At 38.6% G+C, this 27,281-nt stretch overlaps 2 protein-coding genes across 6 annotated transcripts in view; one reads left to right on the top strand and one right to left on the bottom strand.

Moving 5' to 3' along the window:
* Positions 1-9,087, bottom strand: part of MRE11 (MRE11 homolog, double strand break repair nuclease) — a 65,671-nt gene extending 56,584 nt beyond the window's left edge. For 2 of the 3 annotated variants that reach the window (XM_012814190.2, XM_023511460.1), the window contains exons 1-3: positions 8,911-9,087; positions 8,065-8,178; positions 5,936-6,068 (exon numbers count right to left, since the gene is read on the bottom strand). In XM_012814190.2, coding sequence (XP_012669644.1) covers positions 5,936-6,068; positions 8,065-8,084 — 153 coding nt within the window. In that variant the 5' untranslated portion in view covers positions 8,085-8,178; positions 8,911-9,087. Of the gene's footprint in view, positions 1-5,935; positions 6,069-8,064; positions 8,179-8,469 lie in introns of all 3 variants that reach the window. The other variant, XM_023511455.1, reaches the window with a different exon arrangement.
* Positions 9,088-9,251: 164 nt separating this feature from the next.
* Positions 9,252-14,880, top strand: ANKRD49 (ankyrin repeat domain 49). Of its 3 annotated transcripts, none has more exons than XM_023511470.1 (3): positions 9,252-9,306; positions 12,011-12,362; positions 14,089-14,880. In XM_023511470.1, exons 2-3 carry the CDS (start codon positions 12,105-12,107, stop codon positions 14,548-14,550), a joined length of 720 nt encoding a protein of 239 aa, XP_023367238.1. In that variant the 5' UTR covers positions 9,252-9,306; positions 12,011-12,104; the 3' UTR covers positions 14,551-14,880. The 3 variants fall into 3 exon arrangements, with proteins under 3 accessions (XP_023367238.1, XP_003780865.1, XP_023367236.1); XM_003780817.3 differs by having other exon boundaries at positions 9,255-9,345; XM_023511468.1 differs by having other exon boundaries at positions 9,255-9,405.
* Positions 14,881-27,281: the final 12,401 nt, after the last annotated feature.

The following is a 27,281-nucleotide window of genomic DNA, read 5'->3' as shown; positions in this document are numbered from 1 at the left end:
CTATGTTACTCAACCTTTTCCAAAACATAGAAAAAGAAGGAATACTTCCCAACACATTCTATGAAGCAAATATCACCCTGATCCCCAAACCAGGAAAAGACCCAACAAGAAAAGAAAACTATAGACCAATATCATTAATGAGTATTGATGCAAAAATATTCAACAAGATCCTAGCAAACAGAATCCAGCAACACATCAAACAAATTATACACCATGATCAAGTGGGTTTTATCCCAGGGTCTCAAGGTCAGTTCAATATACATAAATCTATAAATATAACACATCACATAAACAAACTAAAAAACAAAGACCATATGATTCTCTCAATAGATCCAGAAAAAGCTTTTGACAATATCCAGCATCCTTTCAGGATCAAAATACTTAAGAAAATAGGTATAGAAGGAACTTTTCTTTACATCTACATTAAACCCACAGCCAATATTATATGGAATGGAGTTAAATTGAAAACATTTTCACTCAGATCAGAAACCAGGCAGGTTGCTCATTGTCTCCACTGCTTTTTAACATTGTAATGGAAGTCTTAGCCATCACAATCAGGCAAGAGAAGGCAATCAAGGGTATACAAATAGGGTCAGAAGAGATCAAACTTTCACTCTTCACAGATGATATGATTTTATACCTGGAAAACCCCAGAGACTCAACCACAAAACTCTTAGAAGTGATCAAGGAATACAGTAGTCTCAGGATACAAAATCAATACTCACAAATCAGTAGCTTTTATATATACCAATAAAAGTCAAGCTGAAAAAAGTCAAGGACTCTATTCCCTTTACAGTTGTGCCAAAGAAGATGAAATATTCGGGATACCTAACAAAGGACGTGAAAGATCTCTATAAAGACAATTGTGAAACTCTGAGAAAAGAAATAGCTGAAAATGTGAACAAATGGAAAAACATATCATGCTCATGGCCAGGAAGAATCAACATTGTTAAAATGTCCATATTACCCAAAGCAATTTCCAAATTTAATGCAATCCCTATCAAAGCACTACCGTCATACTTTAAAGATCTGGAAAAAATCGTACTTCATTTTATATGGAACCAGAAAAAACCTTGAATAGCCAAGACATTACTCAGAAATAAGAACAAATCAGGAGGAATCATGCTACCAGACTTTAAACTCTAATATAAATCTATAGTGATCAAAACAGCATGGTATTGGCACAAAAATAGAGAGGTAGATGTACGGAACAGAATTGAGAACCAAGAGATAAACCCAGACACTTATCATCATTTGCTCTTTGATAAGCTATCAAAAATATAAATTGGGGGAAAGATTTCCTATTTAACAAACGGTGCAGGGAGAATTGGCTGGCAACTTATAGAAGATTGAAACTGGACCCACACTTTTCACTAAACAATTTTTAACAAAAATTGACTCTCACTGGATAAAAGATTTAAACGTAAGACATGAAACTATAAAGATTCTTAGAGAAAGTGCAAGAGAAACACTTGAAGAAATTGGCCTGGGAGAATACTTTATGAGGAGGACCCCCTGGGCAATTGAAGCAACACCAAAAATCCATTACTGGGATCTGATCAAACTAAAAAGCTTCTGCACAGCCAAGAACACAGTAAGTAAAGCAAGCAGACAGCCCTCAGAATGGGAGAGGATATTTGCAGGTTATGCTTCTGACAAAGGCTTGATAACCAGAATCCACAGAGAACTCAAACTTATTAATAAGAAAAGAACAAGTAATCCCATTTCACTGTGGGCAAGGGACTTGAACAGAAGCTTCTCTGAAGATGATAGGTGCATGGCCTATAGACACATGAAAAAATGCTGCTCATCATCTTTAATCATTAGAGAAATGCAAATCAAAACCACTTTGAGATATCATCTAACTCAGTAAGAGTGGCTCACATAGCAAAATCCCAAAACTACAGATGCTGGCGTGGATGTGGAGAAAAGGGAACATTTCTGCACTGCCAATGGGAGTACAAGCTAATACATCCCTTTTGGAAAGAAGTATGGAGAATACTCAGGGACCTGAAAGTAGACCTGCCGTTTGATCATGCAATTCCTCTACTAGGCGTATATCCAAAAGACCAAAAATCACTTCATAACAACGATATTTGCACCAGATTGTTCACTGCAGCTCAATTCATACTAGCCAAGTCACAGAAGATGCCCAAGTGCCTATCGACCCATGAATGGATTAATAAATTGTGGTATATGTATACCATGGAATATTATGCAGCCTTAAAAAAGATGGAGACTATACCTCTTTTACGTTTACATGGATAGAGCTGGAACATGTCCTTCTTAGTAAAGTATCTCAAGAATGGAAGAAAAAATATCCAATGTACTAAGTACTATTATGAAACCAATTTACAATCACTCACACTTTCATATGAAGAATAGATCATAACTATGGCCCAAGATGAAGGAGGAAGAAAGGAGGGATAGGAGGGGAGAGGGAGGTCAGATCGAAGGAGAGTGAATGGTGGGATCACACCTTTGGTGCATAATGCAAGGGTACACGTTGGCTCTATTAGTACAGAGTATAAATGTCTTAACACAATAATTAAGTAAACGAAATGAGGTATATGTTAACCAGTGTGATGTAAGGTTCCTAATTCTATATGAAATCAGTACATTGTACCCCATAAATGCATTAATGTATACACGATCTAAGTGTTTATGATTTAATTTAAAAAATAATAAACAAATAAAATAAAAAATAGCTAGGTATTGTGGCAGGCACCTGTAGTTCTAGCCACATGGGAGGGTGAGGCAAGAGAACTGCTTAAGCCCAAGAGTTTGAGGTTATTGTGACCTATGACACCACAGCACTCTACCAAGGGTGACCAAGTAAGATTCTGTCACACACACACACACAAAATATATATATAAAATGTATAATATATATATATATATATATATAAAATGTATAATATATATATATATATATTTTTATAAAACTGGTTTTTGATGACTATAGGAAACATTCAGAAGAACACAACTTACTTCTGTGGTATTCTTCCCAAAAGTGCAAAACCTGAAACTAATTGTATGAAAATACCTGACCTATACAGTTAAGAAATATTCTATTAAATAACTGGCTTAGGTGAAAACATTGGGTCAAGAAAGACAAAGGAAAATTCAGGAAACATACCAGATTAAAGGAGAGGAAAGAGACATGAGAACTAAACACAACATGTGATGGCGGATTAGAATGTGCACACTACCAACCTGCCCCCAAATTTCTACAAAAGACAATACTGGGACAACTGGCAACATCTTAAGATTACATAACAGTATTGAATAAATAGGAATTTCCTAATTTTGATATGTGTACTGCGGTTATACATGCAATTTGTTTCAAAATGGTTAAGGAAAAAAAATTGTGTACAAAGAAGATAAAGCAAAGGAGATAAAACGTAAGAATTCTAGGTTCAGGGCAAGTAATTCTTTGCGCTACTCTTGCAAATTTTCTGTAAGACTGATATTATTTCAAAATTAAAATTTTCAAAGAAAGACTCCAAGGAACTAGGCAACAGAAATAAGGCTAGTTAGAGGCATGGGCCTACATAATAGAGGACTTAAAAGTCAGTAAAAATTTAGATTTCAATAATAAATATTAAATACAAATTAAGAAAACATGACAACAGTATAAATAAGTACCAGCATGGAGCCACAGAGGGGTGGAGCAGTTAAGATTAAGGGATGCAGGAGGGAAACAAAAACAGGAGGGAACGGAAGGACAACGTAAAGGAAAGCTTATCCTCAGGGAAAAAAATGTTTTAGGGCCTAGGAGTTAAAACATAACAAGTACATGCAGGATTCTCTGGCAGGAAACAGAGGTCCTCTGGCCCTAAGTTTCTCTGCCCTGGAAGGAAGAATTCATCCTCAAAGGAAACCATACTAGCCTTCCCTCCATTCAATTAAAAAAATTAAAAGAGTATTTACTGCTCTTAGGTCCTTTCTATGTACTAGGACATAGCATGATTTTTCACTCTGGTGCAATTTACCTTCCAGTGAAAGAGACATTTAATAAACAAATAATTCAATAAATTATTTCAGAAAGAGCCAGGGAAAAAAATAAGTCAGAGTAGTGTGACCAAAAAGTACCTGGAGTTATCAGGGAAGACCTCCCCAAAAAGGTAAAATTTGAACTGAGGAATGAAAAGTCAACTCTGCTAAGATCAAAGTGCTCAAACAGAAAGAACCAGACATGCAAAGGTCACAGAACAAGCTGGTGTGGATGGAACCTATAAACCAAGCAGAGTTGTAGGAAACAAAGTCTCCTGGTTGGGGCCCAGATCAAGTTGAACCTCAATTGGCATTTTATTCTAGATTCAGTGGAAGGCCTTTTGGAAGATGTAAAGCAGCAGAGTGATATGATCTGATTTATGATCTTAAATGTTCACTTTGGCTGCTACACTCATAGATGAAGGGAAAAGAACAGAAGTAGAAAGACCCACGGGTAGCTACGGCAGTCCAAGCAAAACGTGATAAAAGTTTTGGACTAAGTATATTGGCATGACGATAGAGTAGTAGAGAGGTTCCATATATATTTAGGAGGAAGAACTAAAGGCCTTACAGATAAACTAGAGAGAACTCTGCTGAAAAGTTTAGAAATACTAATTTGCAAGTCACCAGCCAGGTGCAGGAGCTTGCACAGTAATCAGGAGTTAGAGACCATCCTGAGCCAAGAGCAAGACCACTTCTCCATTAACAATAGAAAACTAGCTGGGTGTCACGGTGGGTGCCTATAATCTCAGCTACTCCAGAGGCTGAGGCCAGAGGATTGCTTGAGCCCAAGAGACTGAGATTGCTGTTAGCTGTAACAACGCCACAGCACTCTGCCCAGGGCAACAGAGTGAGACTCTGTCTCCAAAAAAAAAAAAAAAAAGAATCTGCCCCATCACTCTCCAGCTCTCTCTAGGGCTCTGAGACTGACATTTCACCTGCCTGCTAGAAATGTCCAGTGTCCTGCTAGAATCTCCAACTCTAAATTTGTCCAAATCAGAATTCACCACCTTCCCATATAAATAAATATCTTTTCCTTATTTATTTCTACTGTTGGTACTTCCACTCACCCAGACTCAATACACTTCAGAGTTAAAGTCACCCTTTCCCCTCATCCCTACCTCCTACAACCAAAATATGCAAATCCTCTCTTTGTGATATCTCCCGCATTCACTTCCCTTTCCACCCTGAGTGTCAATACTTTTTAAAAAGCATCAAACTGGTCTCCAATTCATGCTATAATACCCTGCTGCAAAAGACTTTTTATCAGATTGGGTACGAACTCCTCAATCTGGCATTAGAAGCCCTCCTTAATGTATCTCAAACCTTATTTCTAGTCTTTCAGCATGCATGCTAGCATAAGGCCTGCCGGTAAACCAAAATGACCTGCTGGTCCCCCATACCTCATACTGTCTCACTTCTGTACCCTCCCACCTGCTTCAGAGATGTGACCTGTCTCTGTTCCTCACTTGCCAAAAGTCTACCCCCTTCCAAAGCCCAACTTGAATGCCACCTTCATTAACTTGCCCTGCTATCTTCATTTAAATGTACTTTATGATTTTTCTTATGGTTCCTATCACACATGACCTTGCATCTGAGGATTGTGGATATTTTTCATATCTACAAACATACTGGTTTTTGTGTATGTCCATTGAAAGCAGAAACTTTGATAGTCATCTTTACATTTCAAACAATAACTGTCAAAGGATCCTGCACTCAGTAACATTGACATTTATGCATTTATGCATTCACAAAAGTAGCTCCTATCTGAATTAAGAATACAAAGCATACAAGGTTTGCTTTAGGCTTTTAGTACATTGATATTTAAGCAGGCAATGTTTGCATCTGAGCTTATAACACAAATCTCTAATTTCAGGAAGAGAAAGAACCTGTTGACTAAGGGGATATAGCAGAAATTGCACAAATTAAACCAACTCACTTCATTTTCCTGGGCAAGTCTTAAAATTTCATCAAATGTTACAAATGTGTCATTTCCTCTGACTGCATCTTTTTCCATAAATCCAAGATGAATATCTGTTGCAACTAAGATTTTAAATGTATTTTCATCATCACTGTATTAAAAAAGAAGAAACATTTTAATATAATTAAAAAGATATTCAAACAAATTGAGACTTAAACTTATAAAATAAATAGCAGTTATGGAGTTACTTGACTAGTCTTAGATTTCTGTCTGAAAACTAGAACTATTCAACAAATACATAACATCATATACTTTTCCTAACCACTAATTCAATATAGAACACATGTACATAAATTTTACAAAGGTTCTGTAGCTGCTTTGAAAATTTATAACCTTATTATAATAACTTTCATACACTCATATATAACATGATCCCAAAAGGCTTAGAACCTTTTATCTAAACTTTCTGTTTATCTGATTTTGTACTTTCTCAGTTAATTTAAAAAGCCTACATTTGTAAGTAGATTTGTATTAATAAGCAGTAACTTAAATTCTGAAAACTACTTGCTTTACGTTATTCTTTATGGAAAATTGGTTTTTCATTAATAAATTTGTCCCAGTAACAAGATAGAATTGTTTCAATCTAAATTAAACTTGCTAGTATTTGAAGGTATTTTCATGTGAAGCAACAATGTACTTCATAGCTCACTATAAACTCAAACATCTGGGCTCAAGCAATCCTCATGTCTCAGCCTCTCAAGTAGCTGGGACTATAGGCATGTACCACTGGGCCTAGCTAATTTTTCTATTTTTTGTTGAGACAGGGTGTCACTTTTGTTTAGGCTGATCTCAAACTACTGAGCTCCAGCAATCCTCCTGCCTCAGTCTCCCAGAACCCTAGGATCACAGGCATGAACCACTGTGCCTGACCCTGAAATAGTTATTAATACTCACGTAATATAACTTTTAATTCTTTAAAATATTTGTATATCTGAACTCATCTCAGCTAGTACAAGGGAAGAGGCAGGCATCTCATGATAAAAACCCAGCCTATTTTCTTTTAACCATATAACTTTAAGAAAAAAAATTGTAGGCTGGGTGAGTGGCTCACCTCTATAATTCTAGCATTCTGGGAGACTCACGCAGGTGCTTGCACTCACAAGTTCAAGACCAGCCTGAGCAAGAACAAGACCACATCTCTACTAGAAATAGAAAAACTAGCCAGGGGCCGTGGCAACCTCCAATAGTCCCAGCTACTGGGGAGGATGAGGCAAGAAGATGTCTTGAAGACCAAGAGCTTGAGGTTGCTGTGGGGTGTCACAGCTCACCCACTCTACCAAGGGTGACAAAATAAGACTCTCTCTCTCAAAAAAAAAAATTATATATATCTCCAAAATTCAAATTTTTATATACAAAACTTATTTCCAGAAAAGATCTTTCTTCAAAAACTTCAAAACTTATATGCACACAGTTCTGATTGTTATAAACAAATAGCTAGGTCAGAATACTTTTCAGATCACATGTCCAGATATTTCCACAGCCATTTATAATGTGTCTTCATATGCATTCTCTCATTTAAACCTCAAGTTTAATTTGAGAAAGGCATTATTCTGTCAACTATATAAATGGAGAAACTGAGGCAAGGTTTAGAGAACTGTAGACTTGCCTGAAGTCACACAGCTCGTACTAACCAAGGACTTTAAACCAGGGTAAAAGATTCGGAGTCTAAAGTTTTTCCACATAACTTTTACAATCTTTTATTTCCATTTTACTCAAATTCATTTCCAGTTTATACAATACTAGAGCAATTTACTCTAAAAATCTACTTTATATAGAATTACACTAAGATTTTATCATGAAAATTCAAGTCTATAGCTCCAATAACTTATGATAAAGGCTAAAAACAAAAATTACACACTATAGCAATGTGCCAAACTATGGCAAGACTCCGATCTATAGCTGCATTTTATCTTTTAATAAACTAATGTAGTGTGGATTTTTAAACATTTCAAATATTCCTAACATTTCTGTTTATATGCCAGTTCCTTATTTATTGCTAATTTATTTAAAAAGTTTTCTTTTACAATGGTTATAGTTGTTGTGCTTTGGAAACCCAAAACAAAGGATTCCATAAGTCAAGTTCTTACAGGGCATCCGCAGGACTCATTTTTATGGGCTCTGGGACAAAGTTCCTCTCCAAGAACCCCGGGTCCTGGGTTCAAATGTCAGGAAATATACTCGATTCCAAATTCTAGCAAATTCTGAAAACAAAATAACACCATAAAACATAATTTATAAACGGCTCCATGTAACCAACATAATTTAAACTGCACATGGTACAGACGTCTTAAATAAGTAGTCATCAATTTTGGAAATTCCATTTTTATCTAAGCACTCATTATACTTTTATGGTTTTAATGGGCTAAGAATAGAAAATAATACCTCTCCAGTGCCATTCTAGTTTCATCATTATGATACCTCCTATTTTCCCTTACCACATTCTTATGGAAAATTAATGTACGTTACACAAAGGGGCAAAAAGTGTTACATACAGTTCTGGTTTAGTACACAAACGACTCCGCATGCGCAGAAATGTTTCAGTGTCCTGCATGGAGGGAACGCAGTATTTCCTGCGCAAACAAAAGTTTTGGGTTTTTTTTAAAGGACCGGGCTTGTTTTTAAAAGAGAAGCTGGTTTAAATAAACAAACACGTGGTGTGCGGAGAAACACCTTAAGGCTGCAGCAGGGCAACCGAAAACGGCCAACACACTGGGAGATAGGACTGCCACCGCGAAACAACCCCTCCCACGTCTGGAGTTCCAGATTCTGTGGGAACTCCATACGCCCTCTTCACGGGACTGTGAAGTCACAACGCGGAGTCCTCCTGGACCCCTTCCCAGCCGACTCGGCCCATCCTTCCCACAGAGTCCAATTCACTCTGGCCTTCCGCCCGGGAACCTGCAAAAATTGGAAAGGGCTGATTCCTAAATTACCCCACACCAGGACTCTTCAAAGCCCCACCATTGGGACTCGCGGCCGTCTTCAGTCGGAAAAAAAAGTGCGAGATATGCGAGAAGAAAAAACAAACGGTGGGAACCTAGTTTGCCTCCGGCATGCTGCAAGGCCGTGCAGCTGAATTAGGCGCGAGAGAACCGCATCGATTTCTCTCGCGATACCTTCTCAATGACGTCAGCGCTACGAGTCCAGTTCGGTTCTCATTGGCTACCGAATACCGAGAGGGGCCGGGAAAATAGAGACGAGGCCCCGCCCCCACGCGGGAGCCAATCTCTAGGCAGCCCAGAGGACAAACCCGGAAGCGAGGTCCGCGGCGGCGATTTTCTCTTCTGAAAGGTGGATGTGTCTTGCCGGGTCTCGGACCTCGCTTGCTGGTAAACGCGCGTCATCTGAGAGCTGCTGGGCTCGTACCGGTGAGGGACATGTCGATCCATGCCGAGCTCTGCAAGTCATGCCGCGTCTTGGGTCCCAGGGTAGGACCGAAAGTGGCTTCTCCTCTCTTGGCTGTGAGGAGGCCACAGGCAGACTCGCGGGCCTTTGAGTGACCGACCAGCAGGTGCCAGTGGGCAGGAACTCGTGGCCCTCACACTTGCTTGCCACTCATCAGACTCTCCAGTTTACAGGCTTTTATTACCTGCTCCCTTCGATTGTCGCCCCTGGGTTTTTGAGCACATAGGTATTACTTTGTGCTGACAGCACTAAAATGTAGGGCAGTGAAAAAATAATGTGAAACTTTTGAATCAATTCTATTGAAGAGCCTTTTATCTAGGGCAGGTTGCTTTAATCGCTCCGAACCTCAGCACCTTCACCTGTAAAATGGGGTTTGTAAAGCCCCGCCTGTTACTGAGTTGTTTGAGGAGTTGACAAAGTTAGGGTCTCTCTCAGAATGGAATGCGCCCTTTAAGTTAAGAAACATACCCTACCTATCATTTCCTGGTAGTCATCAATTTTGGAAATTCCATTTTTATCTAAGAACGTTGGTCGATTTTTTTAAACTCTGAATCAGGCAGATATACCTGGGTTTGACTTTTTAAATCAAATATGCCAAGGAAATGTTATATATAGTTTATGGTATCTGGATCTGTAAATTCCAAATTTATATAAAAGGAGTTTTTATAAAGAGGAAAGGCATGTTGGGGGAGGGGAATAAGAGCTGGGCTATATATAATGTTATTGTATTTAATATAATTTACAAGCGAAATGTGTATTATTTATCGGCATCCATTAAGTGTTTAATGAATTGAAGTATGATCACTTTTGTGTTGCAAGGTTCAGGAACTAGTTTGAGAATAAAGGAAAAGGTGGGAACTCCAAGACAACTTAGAAAACACAAAGCAATAGACTAAAAAGCTGGGCAGGTCTCAGAAATCTTTTAGTACAATCCTTATGTTTTATAACAAAGGAATAGGCCCAGAGAAGTTACTGGTAATGATTTATAGATTTGAGTTTTGGACCTTGTAATAAAATTTAATACCACATTAGGATTGTATACTATTAAACTTATGAAATTAGGTACAATGATTCGTATCTTAGGGATATTCTTAATTCAGAAACTTCTCAGAATCCATTCCAGGCAAAATCAAGTGATGTTAATGCTTGCTGGGACATGAATACTCTGTAAGTGTGGTCCCTAACTTTAAGTTTATAATCTTTGAAGAGTTCAAAATGAGAAAATAGTTCACCACAAAATAAGACAAACTGTAGTACTAAAAAAGGTAGAAAGCAAAGAGAGATCTATTTGGGAAGATCAAGAAAGAATCTGAGAAGAGCATTGGAAGACTGATAAGATTTCAACAAATAGAGTTGGGCAGCTGAGAAGTGGTATTTTTAATATCCCTTAGTTATTCTCATTTTCTTTAATTGATTAGGGCTTATATGCTGTGTAACTTTTAAGCTGATACTGGTTTATAAAGTAATATGCCAGCCTAGCAGAATAAATATCACTTCCTTCAGGAAGCCTTCTTTAAATCCTTAGGAATAGAATTTTGACTCTCCTGTATAGTTACGGAATCTGGGTGTGATCTCATCACAGTACTTACCACGTTGTCTTTGCCACTCACCTCCACTAGCCAGTAAGCTTCTTGAGGTGAACACACAGCTCTTGTTCATTATTGATTCCCAGTATCCAGAGACCAGCATATACTAGATATTGTGTTTTTATTTGTTGAATGAAGGAGTGAATGATTGCCAAAATTCAGTTCAAAACAAGAGCCAAATAAGAACTATAGCTGTCTATCAATGAATAGGACTACTTTTTAAAGCAGTGAATTTTCCTAGGCCGGAAATTATTAAAGTAGAAATAGATGATTATTACAGATGTTTTGTTGAAGATATCTGTGGGGCTGTACTGTCTTTAAGAATCCAGATTCTTTGGCTCGGTGCCTGTAGCTCAACTGGCTAAGGCGCCAGGCACGTACACCTAAGGTGGCAGGTTCCAGTCCAGCCCGGACTTGCTAAACAACAATGACGGCTGCAACCAAAAAATAGCCGGGCATTGTGGTGGGCGCCTGTGGTCCCAGCTACTTGGGAGGCTGAGGCAGAAGACTCACTTGAGCCCAGGAGTTGGAGGTTGCTGTGAGCTGTAATGCCATGGCACTCTACCCAGGGGGACAGCTTGAGGCTCTGTCTCAAAAAAAAAAAAAAGAAAGAATCCAGATTCTTTGAAGTATTTTTTAGAAACCGGAAGTTTTTGTTTCTGCTCTGTATTATCTGTGTCTAGTTTATAAAAATCTTAAATGTACTTGTCTTTATTATATTAAATTTTTAAAATGTCAAGCATTCATCACTCTTAGCATAACAGCATTGTACCTAAACCAACAGATTCAAAATAATATAGTTATAATAATGGTTGTACAGTTGAGTTAGTAGAAGACAACAAAAAGAAAAGTTAGAACATTAAGGATCATAGATAACTGAAATCTGTCACCTCCAATATTTAGTACATATAATGAGGATTAGGAGAAAAACACTAAAGAGTTTCAGTGGAGTTTATTTGTGTGTGTTTGCAAGATAATTATCTGTGCTGTTGATAAAGCCTCAATTACTGTTTTGCTAATAATTTTTTGTTTGTGATTTCAGATCTTGGTGAATAACATAAAGCAGACATAATTCATCTCTAGAAACATTGGTATCCTGGAATTTGAAATGCTTTTTATTTAGAATAATAGTAAGAATGGAAAAAGGAAAAGTAAATGATAGTGGAAAACCAGACCCAGAGAATTCCTTGGACTTTTCTGAACACTTCAATCAACTTGAATTGTTGGAGACACATGGACACCTTATTCCCACTGGTACTCAAAGTCTCTGGGTAGGCAATTCTGATGAAGATGAGGAGCAAGATGAAAAGAATGAAGAATGGTATCAATTGCAAGAAAAAAAAATGGAAAAAAATCCAAGCAAATTGCTTCTTTGGGCTGCTGAAAAAAATCGGGTAAAGAAAAAAAACAAAGAGGGAATGATAAGAGTAGGAAAAGCATTGGGTTGGAGCAAGCAGAAAGGCCCCTGAATCTCTATTTGTCTGTAAATTTGGGCAAACACTACCATTCTTGAACCTCTATTTTCTTATGTGTAAAAAAGGCCATAATGATACATGTCTCTTTTATACAGGATTGTGGGGATCAAATGAGGCAATATATGCAAAAGTACATATTAAGCCACAGAGGGTTATGTTAAATACTACTTGGAAGTTTAAGGGTAATTAACTCTGTAAAGATAATGATTGCAAGCAATCATCTGTATTTTTTTTTTGAGACAGAGTCTCACTTTGTGACCCTCAGTAGAGTGCTGTAGCATCATAGCACACAGCAACCTCAAACTCCTGGACTCAAGTGATTCTCTTGCTCAGCCTCCTGAATAGCTGGGACTACAGGTTCCCACCCCAATACCTGAGTATTTTTTAAAGAGGAGGTCTCTCACTCTTGCTCAGGCTGATCTCGAACTCCTGAGCTCAGGCATTCCACCCCCCTCAGCCTCCCAGAGTGCTAGGATTGTAGGTGTGAGCCACAACACCTGGCCTAATCATCTATATTTCTAAATCATTTATAGTCATTGCAGTTATCCTAGAAGTAAGTATTATTTAGGAAAGGGAGGATGAGAATTAACATTTATTAAATACCAACTATACTAGGTACCTCATTACATTATTCTGTCTAATCCTCACGTATCCCTACAAGAAAGGTAATATTCTCTTTTACAGAGTAAGAAAATGAGATTCAGGAATATTGATTTTCCTGGGATCACCCTGGTTGATCCTAGGATTGAAAGCCTGTTCTAAATTTCCTTGTCACTATTTTATTCTTTTGTGAAAGAAGTTTAATTTTTAAATGTTTTACACATTATGTATATTTGGTGTGATAAACCCGCTACAAAGAAAATCAGCCATTATGGGTTTTTTTTCCCACAGATGAAATGTAAAATACCATATACAATTACAGGTGGCATTATATAGGACTGTAGCTTTTGTGCAATAAGTTTTGATTGAACCAGGAGTAAATGTAAACGTTGATATTCAGAAATCTCATTTTTAGAAGCAGCAGAGTGTGGTTAACACTAACTTGCTCAGCTTGGCGCCTGTGGCTCAAGCGGCTAAGGCACCAGCCACATACACCTAAGGTGGTGGGTTCGAATCCAGCCTGGGACCGCCAAACAACAATAATGGCTGCAACCAAAAAATAGCTGGGCGTTGTGGCGGGCGCCTGTGGTACCAGCTACTCGGGAGGCTAAGGCAGGAGACTTGCTTGAGCCCAGGAGTTGGAGGTTGCCGTGAGCAGTGAAGCCATGGCATTCTTCCCAGGGGGACAGCTTGAGGCTCTGTCTCAAAAAAAAAAAAAAAAAACACTAACTTGCTTATTTGTACATCAGTTGCCCTGTCCTTCCAAAAAAGAAATCTTAAATTGTTTTCATTATAAAGTCATTTGCTAACAAGGAAGTTTTAATTTATCCTAATTAAATCTAATACAAGACAGTTAACTTCTCTCTGTTGTTCTGGTTCGAGTTGGATTTTTTTTTTTAGAGACAGAGTCTCACTTGATTGCCCTTGGTAGTGCTGTGGTATCACAGCTCACAGCAACCTCCACCTCCTGGGCTTAGGCGATTCTCTTGCCTCAGCCTCCCACGTAGTCGAGTTGGATTTTTAAAAGATTTCTTTTTCTTCTCAGCTTACTACAGTGCGGAGACTACTTTCTGAAAAGGCCGCTGATGTGAACACTAGGGATGAGGATGAATATACCCCTCTTCATCGAGCAGCCTACAGTGGACACTTAGATATTGTCCGCGAGCTGATTGCGCAAGGGGCAGATGTTCACGCAGTGACTGTGGATGGCTGGACCCCCCTACACAGTGCTTGTAAGTGGAATAACACCAGAGTGGCTTCTTTCTTACTTCAGCACGACGCAGATATCAACGCCCAAACAAAAGGCCTCTTGACCCCCTTACATCTTGCGGCTGGGAACAAAGACAGCAAAGATACCCTGGAACTCCTCTTGATGAACCGTTATATCAAACCAGGTCTGAAAAACAACTTGGAAGAAACTGCATTTGATATCGCCAGAAGAACAAGTATCTATCACTACCTCTTTGAAATTGTGGAAGGCTGTACAAATTCTTCACCTCAGTCTTAACAGTTCTAGTAATTTTTTTAAGTTCCTAAGTATCAGTGCCTCCTTTATGTGAGCTGTAAAATATTCCCCTTAGGCAAAGTTGCCATGAAATGTCTTACTGCAGAAATGTGGTGACACTCATCATAATGCTCTTCCAAGTGAATTGCCTGACCTTGATGTCAAAATATATTTGAAAGTTGTTTGGATATTTCTTAAATGATTTCTGTGGAGTTTGTGATTTTTACCAGAAAATCTTTAAACTGCCTATACTTAAAAACTTGACACGGGTTGTATAGAAATTAATGATATTTTTGGTGCTGATTCAAGAGAAATGTATTTTTAAATATCCCATATCCTGGACCTTTATTGAGTATTTCATATATCGACATATTTTTATAAGATGAGATTACCCAGAATTTAATTTTAAAGTCTTAAATATTCTGATGCAGTTCAGCTATCTACTCTGTATTACTGTAGCCAGTTGTTTTCATTTTAAACAAGAAAAATTAATATTAATGACTGAAGTCTTCATAAATTAAAGAAAAAAGTATCAAGAAGCTAAACCTTTGTCCTTTAGAGCATAAATCATTTTCAAAAAAGCATTAGCCTAGTGTTTAATCCATGAATGTTGTATACTGCCTCCCCTACTGCAATGCACACAATCCTGTGGACAGTCCTACCTCACCCTGGTCAGCTTACCTGATCCTTCTAATGGTGAATCAGTATGACCTCTTAGACGTGCACACAACTCTGCCTTGGTCCATGAGATCATATTATATCTGCTATCCAACTGGTTTTGCCTGCCTAATCTTGCTGGTTTGGGTAAGGCTGGAGTAGATTCTTGAGTTCACAGGAAATAGTGATTTTCCAAGATCCTCATTTTATACAAACCATACAAAGGCAAAGTGATAAGAGCAAAGGAATTGTAAGAGTAAGGGGCTGATTATGGTACTGGGGCTAAAAATCACAAAGTGTTTTTTAAAAAAAACCAGTGTGGATAGTGATAAAAAGCATAAATATGAATATTCAAGAAAAATAAAGTGTAAGTTTTGAACAACAAAAAAAAGCATGAATTATTTTTTCTTACCTGTTTATCACTTTCTGGGATCTAGAATGTAAGTGTTCATCCAGCAAATCTCCACTCTCTTGTCTCAAGCAGCAATTTCCCATTGGCCATCTAGACCCTGTGACTAATCACAAAGGGTTTTCTCTCAACTTCTTAATACCAGGACTTACACCTTAGAAGAAGGGACCTGAAAAGTATCCTCTTCATCAGTTACATTTTTTTAATATGTGCCGAGGCTTCTATCTTTTTAAGCTAGCCCATGTGAACCAATTACCCTAGACTAAGTATTTAATAAATATATGTAGTTAGAACAAATTAGACCATCTCAGAAAAGTTAAAGATAATACAAGATGACCATAAAGTTCATGTGCAATTTAAAATAGTTGCCTATCCATAAATTGCCTAGTCTGACAAGTCACAGAACTTTATGGCCACTCTATATATGGACTGAGTCCTTGTGACAAACAAGATCTTAAGAGTTAGGAGAGCTTCAGTTATTTCATAATCTCTGGCTTAGGAGTGCCTTGGTTTTATAATATTAGTATCTCTAACAGGGGTTGTGGTAGAAAGTGAGATATTGCTTTCTGTTTAATCTGGATTAAGTTAGTGATACCAAAGGACAGGTGCAGCTGAGAGACAGTGATAGTGGAGTAGGACCCCGTCTATCCGAGAAGCCTGCTGAACAAGGCTGCCTAGGCTGACGGTCACAAAACCTATGGCTTCTTTCTCACCTGAGAATGGATTTCATCCACGATTCTGTGTAAACTTTCCATTTAAGTGTAGGGCTAAGAAAGCCTTTTTATTTCTGATAAGGACCTGAGATGTAACTACTCCCTTTTTTTTGAGGCCTTAACTCCTCAGCAGTGCTAGTTAGCTAGCAAACTATAGAAAAGAAATCTCATCCCTGCAGGCAGAATTTGCACTGTTTCTTTCCTTTATGGCTCCTTTAGTGTTTATTAGACTGCTCTGTCCACACAGGCATTTGACATTAATCATGCTTTTGACAGTATCACTTACCTGTTAATTTCTAATTTAAGCAAGCTAAGTAGCTCAGTTTGCAAACAGAATTTTCTCTAACCCTGGAAAGTTTATATAAGACTTTTAAAACTAAAATCTGGGCCAGGCACAATGGCTCACACCTGTGATCCCAGTACTTCCGGAGGTTGAAGCAGGAGGATCGTTTGAGTCCAGAAGTTCAACACCAGCCTATGGATAATATGGTAAGTCCTACATCTCAAAAAAAGAAAATGGCATGCACCTATAGTCACAGCTACTAGGAAGGCTGATGTCAGATTTCTTGCGCCCAAGTGTGAAGTTACAGTTAGTTGTGTTGTACCCTACACTCCAACCTGGGCAACAGAGTGAGATGCTGTCACTAAAAAAAAAAAAAAAAGCTAAATTGTTCCTGTTTTCGTTTTGACTCACATATGCTTCAGGAAAGGTAACTTTTTTCATTGTTCAAAGGACACATAATTTTTAAGCTTATAGTGAAATTAGTTGGCTTTGTTTTTATGAATTTTAAATATATTTCTCTAGGGAGACTTCTGGCCCATAACTTTCCACAGCGATGGGATTTAGTCTTTATTCTCCAATATGGAGACATACATTTATTTCTATTCTTTGACTTCTATTGTGGCATCGACCTCTATTCTAGAAGGTCATGATCAAAAGAAGCCCAGAGACTACATGATGAGATACATCCCACACCGAAGTGAAAATTCCCAATTCCTGATCAACACATACACCATCTTCATCCTACCTGCAATGGCTATAGGAATTTACGCAGCTACCTAACAAAATGAAATTGTCAAATCGTTGGTTATTCCTTTACATAACCAGTTTATCATAAGATGCTCCAGTCCTCTGTAGTTTTACTAGATGACCAACTTGGGCAAGATGAAGTGCTTTCTTTAAAAAGAGTGTATTAAGTTCAGAAGATAGTAAACTAATAGCTGAGTGATGTTTAAAATTCTTGGAAATTCCCCTTTGAAACCCCAAGATTTCACTTCTGGGAAGCAATCTAAATCAGTGCTATCACATAAAATCATAATGCAAGCTACATCTGTAATTTTTAGTTTTTTTCTAATAGCCACATTAAAGAAAAAACAGATGAAATTACTCTTAAGAATATGTATTAATCCAAACAGCCACAATATTTATTTCAACATGAAATAGCAGAGTGCCAAAAATGTATACGTATTTTAAGAAAGGAAAAAGCTATTGAAATTGTAATGCTCAGGCTGGGCACCCATAGCTCAGTGACTAGAGCACCGGCCACACACCGAAGCTGGCTGGTTCAAGCCTGGCACGGGCCTGCTAAACAACAGTGACAACTGCAATCAAAAATAGCCGGGCGTTGTGGCAGGTGCCTGTATTCCCAGCTACCGGGAGGCTGAGGCAAGAGAATCGCTTCAGCCTATGAGTTTGAGATTGCTGTGAGCTGTGATGCCATGGCAGTCTACCAAGGACGACATAGTGAGACTCTGTCTCAAAAAAAAAAAAAAAAATTTGTAATGCTCAATATATACTGATAACAAGAAATGAATACAAGTCACATTGAGCACCTCTTGTAATTGCAGAAGTCAAAAATGACTTGAGTATTACAAATTTGATACAGTTTTTTTCTTAAAATGTGTATCCATTTTTGACACCCTCTATATATTAAAAAATTATTGAGGCCAGGCACATTGGCTCACGCCTGTAATCCTAACACTCGAGGAAGCCCAGGTGGGCGGATTGCTTGAGCTTACAAGTTTGAGACCAGCCTGAGCAAGAGCGAGACCCATCTCTAAAAACTAGCAGTCGTAGCAGGCGCCTGTAGCCCCAACTAATCAGGAGGTAGAGGCAAAAGGATCACTTGAGCCAAAGAGTTTCAGGTTTCAGGTTGCGGTGAGGTATGATAGCAAAGGCATTCTACCAGGCAACAAAGTAAGACTCTGTCAAAAAATAAAAATAAATTAAACAAAAATAGAAATATTTTACATTCTTTGTCTGTAGTAAATCTTCAAAATATAGTGTATTTTAGAGCACAGCTTACCTCAGACTAGCTACCTTTCAAGTTCTCAATAGCCACAACTATACTAGTTGGCTATTCCATCCAACAGGACAGGTGTAGACACCTGATCATTCTCTAGAGACACAGAAGGATGGTGATAAGGATCATCAAACTTTAAGTCAGACAATTCTGGGTTCACATCTTAAGTGCCACCTAAGTGTGACTTTGGGCAAATAACTTCAGTTTTTTCATATGTAAAACGGGGGTAATGTCTATCTTGTTGCAGTGAGGTAAGGAATAAACGAGATAATATAGGTAAAGGACATATTACATGTAGGTACTCAAAAAATAGCATTGAGTGGTTCCTTCCCCCAGCATTTCAGGCAGAAATGGCCTTCCTGCATTAGCTATTTGGATCCTTAAAATCCTGTATGTAGCTCTTCCTTTATATTCCTATAGAACTGTCTCATGATTTTGTAGCAAAATAGGCAATAACAAGAATCCAAGCGATTCCATTCCTAAAAATTGATTCCTCATTTCCAAAGGTTCCTGCCACGTATCAAAGGTCTTGCTCTGACTGAAGAAAAAGCTCAAGGAATAAGCAGAGCAAAATAATTGCAGCAAATAATTGCAGGGACTAGAAGGAAATGAGATTAAGAGAGAAAATGTTTTTCCAGAGCGGGTCCAGGACCTTGAAACTAAGAATAGCTTACTGCTTATTCTCTGTGCAACCTGTCAACACCAGCTTTCGTTAATGCTGTGCAAAAAGAACAAAGACACACAGACATTCATTCGAAACTCAGGTACAGGTAATAGTCCTCAGCATGAGTTTAACGACATAGCCACATCCTCCAGTGGATCTCACAGCAGCAGAATTTGTAGGCCAGAAAATCAGCTTAATGAAAGAAATAGCTTATACAATCTAAAAGCAAACTGCTACACCATTTGTCTTATTCTTTTCCTTTCTATTACAATATGTTCAGCACTTCATCTCTAGTGGATGTACAGTACTTGACAATTAGGAAAACATCGTTAGAGAATTAACGTGAGTTCACAAGGGCACTATCTCCCTTGTGCACCCACTGGAGTTCTGTTTCCAGATACAGCTGCTTTAAACAGAGCCAACTTTTAACAATCAAAAAAGGATGAGAGAGAAGCAGAAACTGAGCCTCCCATCATTAAAAACCAAACACACAAACCCCACAGCTATATCTAAGAGTGCTCTGCTGTGAGAATCACAGGAAGATAAAACAATCAGGGCTTCAGGGTGTATACCAGGGAATAAAGCCCTGGAGTTCAGATGTGTGTTCATGTGGGTTTGCATATTTCCTATTTAAAAATATCCAAAGGTGGCTCGGCGCCTATAGCTCAACCGGCTAAGGCGCCAGCCACGTACACCTAAGGTGGCGGGTTCGAATCCCCAGCCCGGACCCGCCAAACAACAATGACGGCTGCAACCAAAAAATAGCCGGGCGTTGTGGCGGGCGCCTGTGGTCCCAGCTACTTGGGAGGCGGAGGCAGGAGACTCGCTTGAGCCCAGGAGTTGGAGGTTGCTGTGAGCTGTAATGCCACGGCACTCTACCCAGGGGGACAGCTTGAGGCTCTGTCTCAAAAAAAAAAAAAAAAAATATCCAAAGGTCATATGGAGAATCAAACATAAGAGAAAAGTATTAGGGTCCTTTTATCCTTTTTTTTTTTTTTTTTGTCACTTTTAGTCTATACCCTTTGACAATAGGTAGGTTTGGAGTCCCTCTAGAAAGGTAACTGTATGTCATGATTTCTCAGCCTCCAAACTATTGGCATTTAGAGCCAAAGAATTGTTGTGGGGATTTGGGGAGGGGGGCGTCCTGTGCTACAGGACATTAGCAGCATTCCTAGCCTCTACTTACTACCAGTGGCACTTCCCACCACCCCTCACCCCCAGTTATGACAACCAAAAATATCTCCAGACACTGTCAAATATCCCCTAAGGGATCAAAACCTAAGGACACATGTTCCTTGAACTGCCCACAATTTACAAATAACTTTGTGTTGCTTTGTAATGACCAAAGGAATGAAGCTGCATAGGTGTTTTGTTTTGTTTTTCCTGTAACTTTATTTGATAAAGAGCCAATTTTTAAACCCATGAGTTCATGTCCTGGGCTCCTTAGCACACAGTAGTATAATAAAGGTGCCCCAGGTAAGGTTGTTAAAAAAAAAAAAAAACCTAAGGACAGTGGTTCACGCCTGTAATTCTAGCACTCTGGAAGACTGAGACTGGTAGATTGCTTAAGCTCAGGTGTTAGAGACCAGCCTGAGCAAGAGGGAGACCCCATGTCCACTAAAAAGAGAGAAACTAGCCACGCATAGTAGCCAATGCCTGTAGTCCCAGCTACTCAGGATCCTGAGGCAAGAAGATTGCTCAAGCCCAAGAGTTTGAGGTTGCTGTGAGCTATGACGCTAGGACACTCTACCAAGGGTGACAAAGACTCTGTCTCAAAATAAAAAAAATTACATATATCTCCAAAATTCAAGCAACAATATCAAGGCAGTGTGGTATTGGTATGTTTCAGATACCATACTGTGGTATTGGTAGGTGGACAGGTAGATCAATGAAACCTAATGAAGTCTAGAAATAAATCCAGACATAGATGGTCAATTGATTTTTGACAAAGGTTCCAAGAAATTAAATGGGAAATTCTTTTAGACAAATTATGCTAGAACAACCGAAAACCCATGTGGAACAAAAATGAACTCATTTAGTTGTTGCTTGGTGACGGGGACAGAGGCTGTGCAGCAAAAGGGTGGGAAGAATCTTTCTGGAGGTCGTGAAAATATTTTGTATCTTGATTGTGGTGGTGGTTTTGCAGGTATACACAACTTTCAAAAGTCATTAAGGTTGGCTTGGCGCCTGTGGCTCAAGTGGCTAAGGCGCCAGCCACATACACCTAAGGTGGCAGGTTCAAATCCAGCCCGGGCCCACCAAACAACAATCATGGCTGCAACCAAAAAAAATAGCTGGGCGTTGTGGCGGGCACCTGTGGTCCCAGCTACTTGGGAGGCTGAGGCAGGAGACTCGCTTGAGCCCAGGAGTTGGAGATTGCTGTGAGCAGTGAAGCCATGGCACTCTACCCAGGGAGACAGCTTGAGGCTCTGTCTCAAAAAAAAAAAAAAAAAAGTCATTGAGGTTTTATGTATAAGACAGTATTTTTTGTACATAAATTATATTTCAAAAAAGTTGTGTTTTAAAGTAGATATTAAAAAATGTTCAATTTTATTATTTGGTTATCTTCTATCCCTTGTCCTCAGGGATGTAGGTTCATGGTGGCCTCCAGAGTCCTATGAGTATTAAAAAATATATACTTCACCAATTCACTGGAATTTTAAAATTCTAAGTAACAAGCCCCTTGTAATTGGAAGAAGTTTCTCCACTGAATAGCAGGATAAGAAACAGAGTGGTAGGATTACAGGTGTTAGTCACTGAGGCCAGCCAATAATAGACATTTGTTTAATATGTAGATTACAAAAATGTTCTTACAGTCTGTGGCTTGCCTTTCACACTCTTAATGACGATCTAAATGAAGAGAGTATCTTAATTTTCATGACCACTGGTTTATCTATGGCTTTTCTTTAAAGTTGGTGTTTTGGGTTTCCTGTTTAAGACATATTTGCCTACCCCAAGATCATGAAGATTTTTTTTCATTGTTATTGTCCAGAAGCTTCAGTGTTCTACCTTTAGTGCTATAATCCATTTCGAGTAGGTATTTGTGTTTGATGGGTACTTATTAAAAAACAGTTAACTGTAAAACAGCTGCAGGCAGGTCCTTCAGGAAGTATTCCAGAAGAAAGCATTGTTACCATAGACGGCAGCTCCAGGCCTGTTCTTGCTCCTGAAGACCTTCCAGGGGGATAAGATTTAGAGGTGGAAAACAGGGTTATTGATGAGCCTGACCCTACGTTGGCCTAGACTAATGCATGTGTTTATGTCTTAGTTTGTAACAAAAAAGTTTAAAAAGTGAAAAATAAAAATAAATTAAAAGTAAAAAAAAACTGAATAAAGATATAAAGAAAGAATATTTTTGTACAGCTGTTCAATGTGTTTGTTTTAAGTGTTATTATGAAAGGGTCACAAAGTCAAAAAAAAAGAAAATTTTATAAAGTAAAAAGTTACAGTAAGCAAAGGTTAATATTTTTATTGAAGAAAAAAATTTTTTTATAAGTTTAGAGTAGCCTGAGTAAGTAGTTAGTTGTTAAAAAGTCTATAGTAGCATACAGCAATGTCCTAGGCCCTCACATTCATTCCTACTGACTTACTCAGAGCAAGTTCCAGTCCTGCAGGAAACTGGCATGTGTCCTAGACAGGTGAATCATTTTTTATCTTTCACCCTTTATTTTTACTGTACCTTTTCTATGTTTACACATAGTACAGCAACATGTAGTATAGGTCTATAGTGTAGGAGGAACTGGCTATACTACATGGCCGAGGTGTGAGTAGGCTATGTCATCTAAGTCGGTGCAGGCACACCCTATGATGTTTACACAAGGATACAGTTCTCAGAACTCAGCTCTATCAGTAAGCAATGCATGACAGAAGTGAAATTAAAGACGGACAAGTCAACCATTTTAGTTTATTTTCATCTTGTTTTTGTTGTTCATTGTCGGACCCACGACACTGTGTCTCCAGCCCCAACCCATGAAACTGTCTGGACAGACCACACTATACATTTTCACTCTGGGTATGTCTCGTTCAGATCTCAGGTGCTGAAGCACCTTAGAAGTCACAGTCAATATTAGTAGGAGGGAGCATCTCAGCAGCAATCTCTCAAGAAACTGAGCCAAAGGAAGAGCCTGGCTAACTTCGCCAGAGGCTATTTATAGAAGTAATCCCGAGGCCACCTGGGCCACAGGTGTGGAGACTGCTAACCAGTGATGTACGTACTTTCATGCTCTCGTGCATCTCACTAACCAGAGCCAATGACGTTAAATCCCTTCCCCAATCCCTTAGTGCCAACGTATTTCTCACAGGTGCCTCCTACAGTTCATTTTCAGAGAAAGAAAAAAGAAAATGGAAACCACAATTCACAGGTAAAACAATACATTTTATCCTTATTTTTATCAATAATTTGTTCCAAAAAGAATTTCTGGTGGAATATAATTTCAGACACAGATAGAATAGTGGGAAATAAAAAGCCATTAAGAAAGAAAAAGAAGGAAATAAACCACCTAAATTAATACAATTGACAATTAAATTTTCTCCAAGTTTTTTGATATTAAAGAGAAAAGAGGAAAACATTAATTGTGTTAATTCTTTATTTGGTTAAATAAGCCACCTGGTTTTTATGATTAAAAAGATATTTTCAGACTAATTATTTCTAATGAAATATGTTTAATTTTTGTATTATTTTGTGGAGGTATAGCATACACAAAGAATTTGGAGACCCTGAGGAATACTTCAAAGTGAACACACCTGTGTGATTACCCTGATGCTGATATAGAACATGACCAGCGCCCAAAAGCCTATGTTGTGCTTCCTCTCAGCGTTCCCTCGAAGATAACTACTACTCTAACTTCTGTTACCATCTTTAAGTTTTGCCTGTATAAATGAAATCCTTTAATATGTATATTTTGGTGTTCGGCTTCCTTCATTCAACAGTATGTCTGTGCGATTCATGTCTTGTATGTAGCAGAGTTTGTTCTTTTCACTGCTGTATTCTGTTATGTGAACACACAATAATTGATATATACATTTTGTCGCTGATTTTTGGTGGGCTCTGCATTGTTTCCAGTCTGGAACGTCTATGAATAGTATGGCCATACATAACCTCGTGAACAGTTTTGGTGTACATATTATACATTTCAGTAAATACCTAGTACTAGGATTGCTGAGCCATAGGGCATAATCAGTTTTCATGAAAACTGCCAAAACAGTTCTCCAAAGTGGTTGTACCAATTTACACTCTTAGCAGCAAGGAATCAGAGTTCCAATCGCTCCATATCCTCCCACCCCTTATTAATTGCCAAATTTGTTGCCTTTTGTTTCTTTCTTTGGTTTTGTTGTTGTTTGTTTAATAGCCATTCTAGAAAATAAAATTAAACAGTAGTTTTAACCTGCATTATTCTAATGACTAATGATGGGAGCAATTTTTACCTGCTGAAAGGCTATTTAGATCTCCTCTTTTATGAAATGCTTGTTCATCTTTCTCCATTTTCTTATCCAACTATGTGCTCTTTCTGCTCTATTGATTTGTAGGAGTTTGCTTGTTTTTTGTTTTGTTTTTGAGACAGAGACTCACGCCATTGCCCTGAGTAGAATGCGTGGCTCACAGCAAGCTCAAACTCTTGGGCTCAAGCCATTCTCTTGCTACAGCCTTCCGAGTAGCTGGGACTACAGGAGCCCACCAAAACACCCACCTAGTTTCTCTATTTTTGTAGAGACAAGGTCTCACTCTTGCTCAGGCTAGTCTGGAACTCCTGAGCAGTAGCGATCCGCCTGCCTCGCTCTCCCCGAGTGGTGGGATTACAGTCGTGGGCCCCTGTGCCCAACCAATAGTAGTCATTGTTTTAAAACATAGATCGCCCAAATGTTCTTACAGTCTGTTGCTTGACTTTTCATACTCTCAGTGATGATTTAAATTAACAGAGTATCTTAATTGTAATGACCTCTAGTTTATTGCTTGTCTTTAAAGTTAGTGTTTTTGGTTTCCTGTTTAAGACATATTTGCTGGGCAGCACAGCTGGCCCCATATACCTAGGGTGACGGGTTCGAACCGCCCCATGGTTGTGGCGGGCACCTGCAGTCCCAGCTACTTGGGAGACTGAGGCAAGAGAATCACTTAAGCACAAGAGCTGGAGGTTGCTGTGAGCTGTGACGCCAGAGCACAGAGTGAGACTCTGTCTCAAAAAAAAAAAAAAAAGACATATTTGCCTACCCCAAGATCATGAAGATTTTTTTCATTGTTATCTGGAAGCTTCAGTGCGATAATCCATTTCTAGTAGATGTTTGATGTGTGCTAGGAGACAAGGTTCATTTTTCCCACATGAATATTCAGTTTACTCATGTCATTTACTAAAAAGACCTCTCCCTCCCAAACACACTCACAGTAGACTGTGGTGATACCTCTGTCACATATCTGGTGATCATGTGGTGATGACCCAGACCCCTTGATGCCCTGCTAAGACCAGTGGGGAACAAGCCCCCTACCCTTGAAAAGGAAACCTCTTCTAAGGCTTTTAGTCTCAGCCCCCTCAAGGGTGGAGAAGCAGCCTGAAATTAAGGAAGTATGCAGGGAGGGGGTGAGTCTTTAATGGAAAGTCCCGAGTTCTTTGGAAACTTTCTTATGCTGAACTATGTACCCCCACTTGACACCCTTTTGAATTGTGACTCCCATCTTGTGATCTATGAGTTAGTGTACTTCATGACCCATGAGGTAATATGCACCCCCACCCTTATGATGTACCCCTCACCTTGTGACCCCTGAGCTATGCTGAGCTGTGCTAATTGCAATATTTTGGCTTTTGTAATAGGTTGCCAGCTTGCTTCAGCAGTATTTACATATAAACCCTTTAAATTTGCCATTTGTGGTTGCATGTTGGCCACAACATCAGCCCCGTGCAGGTGTGTCAAATTATCAATAAATTCTTATTGATTGATTGCATCAGAAGTAGGGTCCAGATTTCCCTCTGCTGCCCAGGATCACCACACTGTATGGTTAGGTCTGTTTCTAGACTCTCAGTTTTGTTCTATTGATTTGTCTTTGCCCTAACAACACAGTTTTAATACTGTAACTTTATAGTAAGTCTTGATGTGATAGTATAAATATCTTAACATTGTTCTCATTCTTCAAGGTTTTTCTTCCATTCTTGGTCCACTGTATTTACTTTTCAGTTTTAGAATCTTCTTGCCAATTTCTATATTTAAAACAACACTGTTGACAGGCCAGGCATGGTGGCTCACGCCTGTAATCTCAGCACTTGAGAGGCTGAGACAGCCTAGTCCCAGCTACTTGGGAGGCTGAGGCAAGAGAATCGCTTGAGCTCGAGAGCTATGATGCCACTCTACCAAGGGCGACAAAGTGAGACACAGTCTCAAAAAAAAAAAAAAAGAAAGATACACTGCTGAGATTCTGATTGTGATTATATTAAATCTATAGATTTGAGGAGAATAAATCTGATTATAATATTCTCTGCTTATAATTATAATATATTATATTTCTCCATTTCTCCATTTAGGTACTAATTAATTTTTCTTGGTAATGTTTTAGAGCAGTGGTTCTCAACCTGTGGGTCACAACCCACAGGAACTGTATTAAAGGGTTGCAGCATTAGGAAGGCTGAGAACCACTGTTTTAGAGTATTCTTTTCTTTCTGTTTTTAAGAATTTATTCTTATGTATTCAACATCTTTTGATGCTATCATAAGGGAGGTTTTTTACATTCCATTTTCCATTTGTTTGGTGCTTTGTGTATAAAAGAAAAAATTTTCTCTGCCAATTATGTGCCCAGTGACCTTGACAACTTTATTAATTCCAATAGCCTATCTGTATATTCATTTGCATTTTCTATGTATACAACCATGTTGACAACTAATTGTAACAGTTTAATTTCTTCATATTTTATTTTATTTATTATTATTTTTTTTTGAGACAGAGCCTCAAGCTATCCCCCTGGGTAGAGTGCCATGGCATCACGCTCACAGCAACCTCCAACTCCTGGG

This window comes from Otolemur garnettii, unplaced genomic scaffold, assembly GCF_000181295.1.
Source record: "Otolemur garnettii isolate 467f Iridium unplaced genomic scaffold, OtoGar3 scaffold00001, whole genome shotgun sequence".
NCBI lineage: Eukaryota > Metazoa > Chordata > Mammalia > Primates > Galagidae > Otolemur > Otolemur garnettii.
This window is presented reverse-complemented; position numbering and strand designations above follow the sequence as displayed.

Bases quoted from the DNA above. Each gene is read 5' to 3' on its own strand.
- ANKRD49 (XM_023511470.1), top strand. From the start codon at position 12,105: ATGGAAAAAGGAAAAGTAAATGATAGTGGAAAACCAGACCCAGAGAAT. The intron at 12,363-14,088 runs GTAAAGAAAAAA...TTTTCTTCTCAG, and splicing joins GGGCTGCTGAAAAAAATCGG to CTTACTACAGTGCGGAGACT.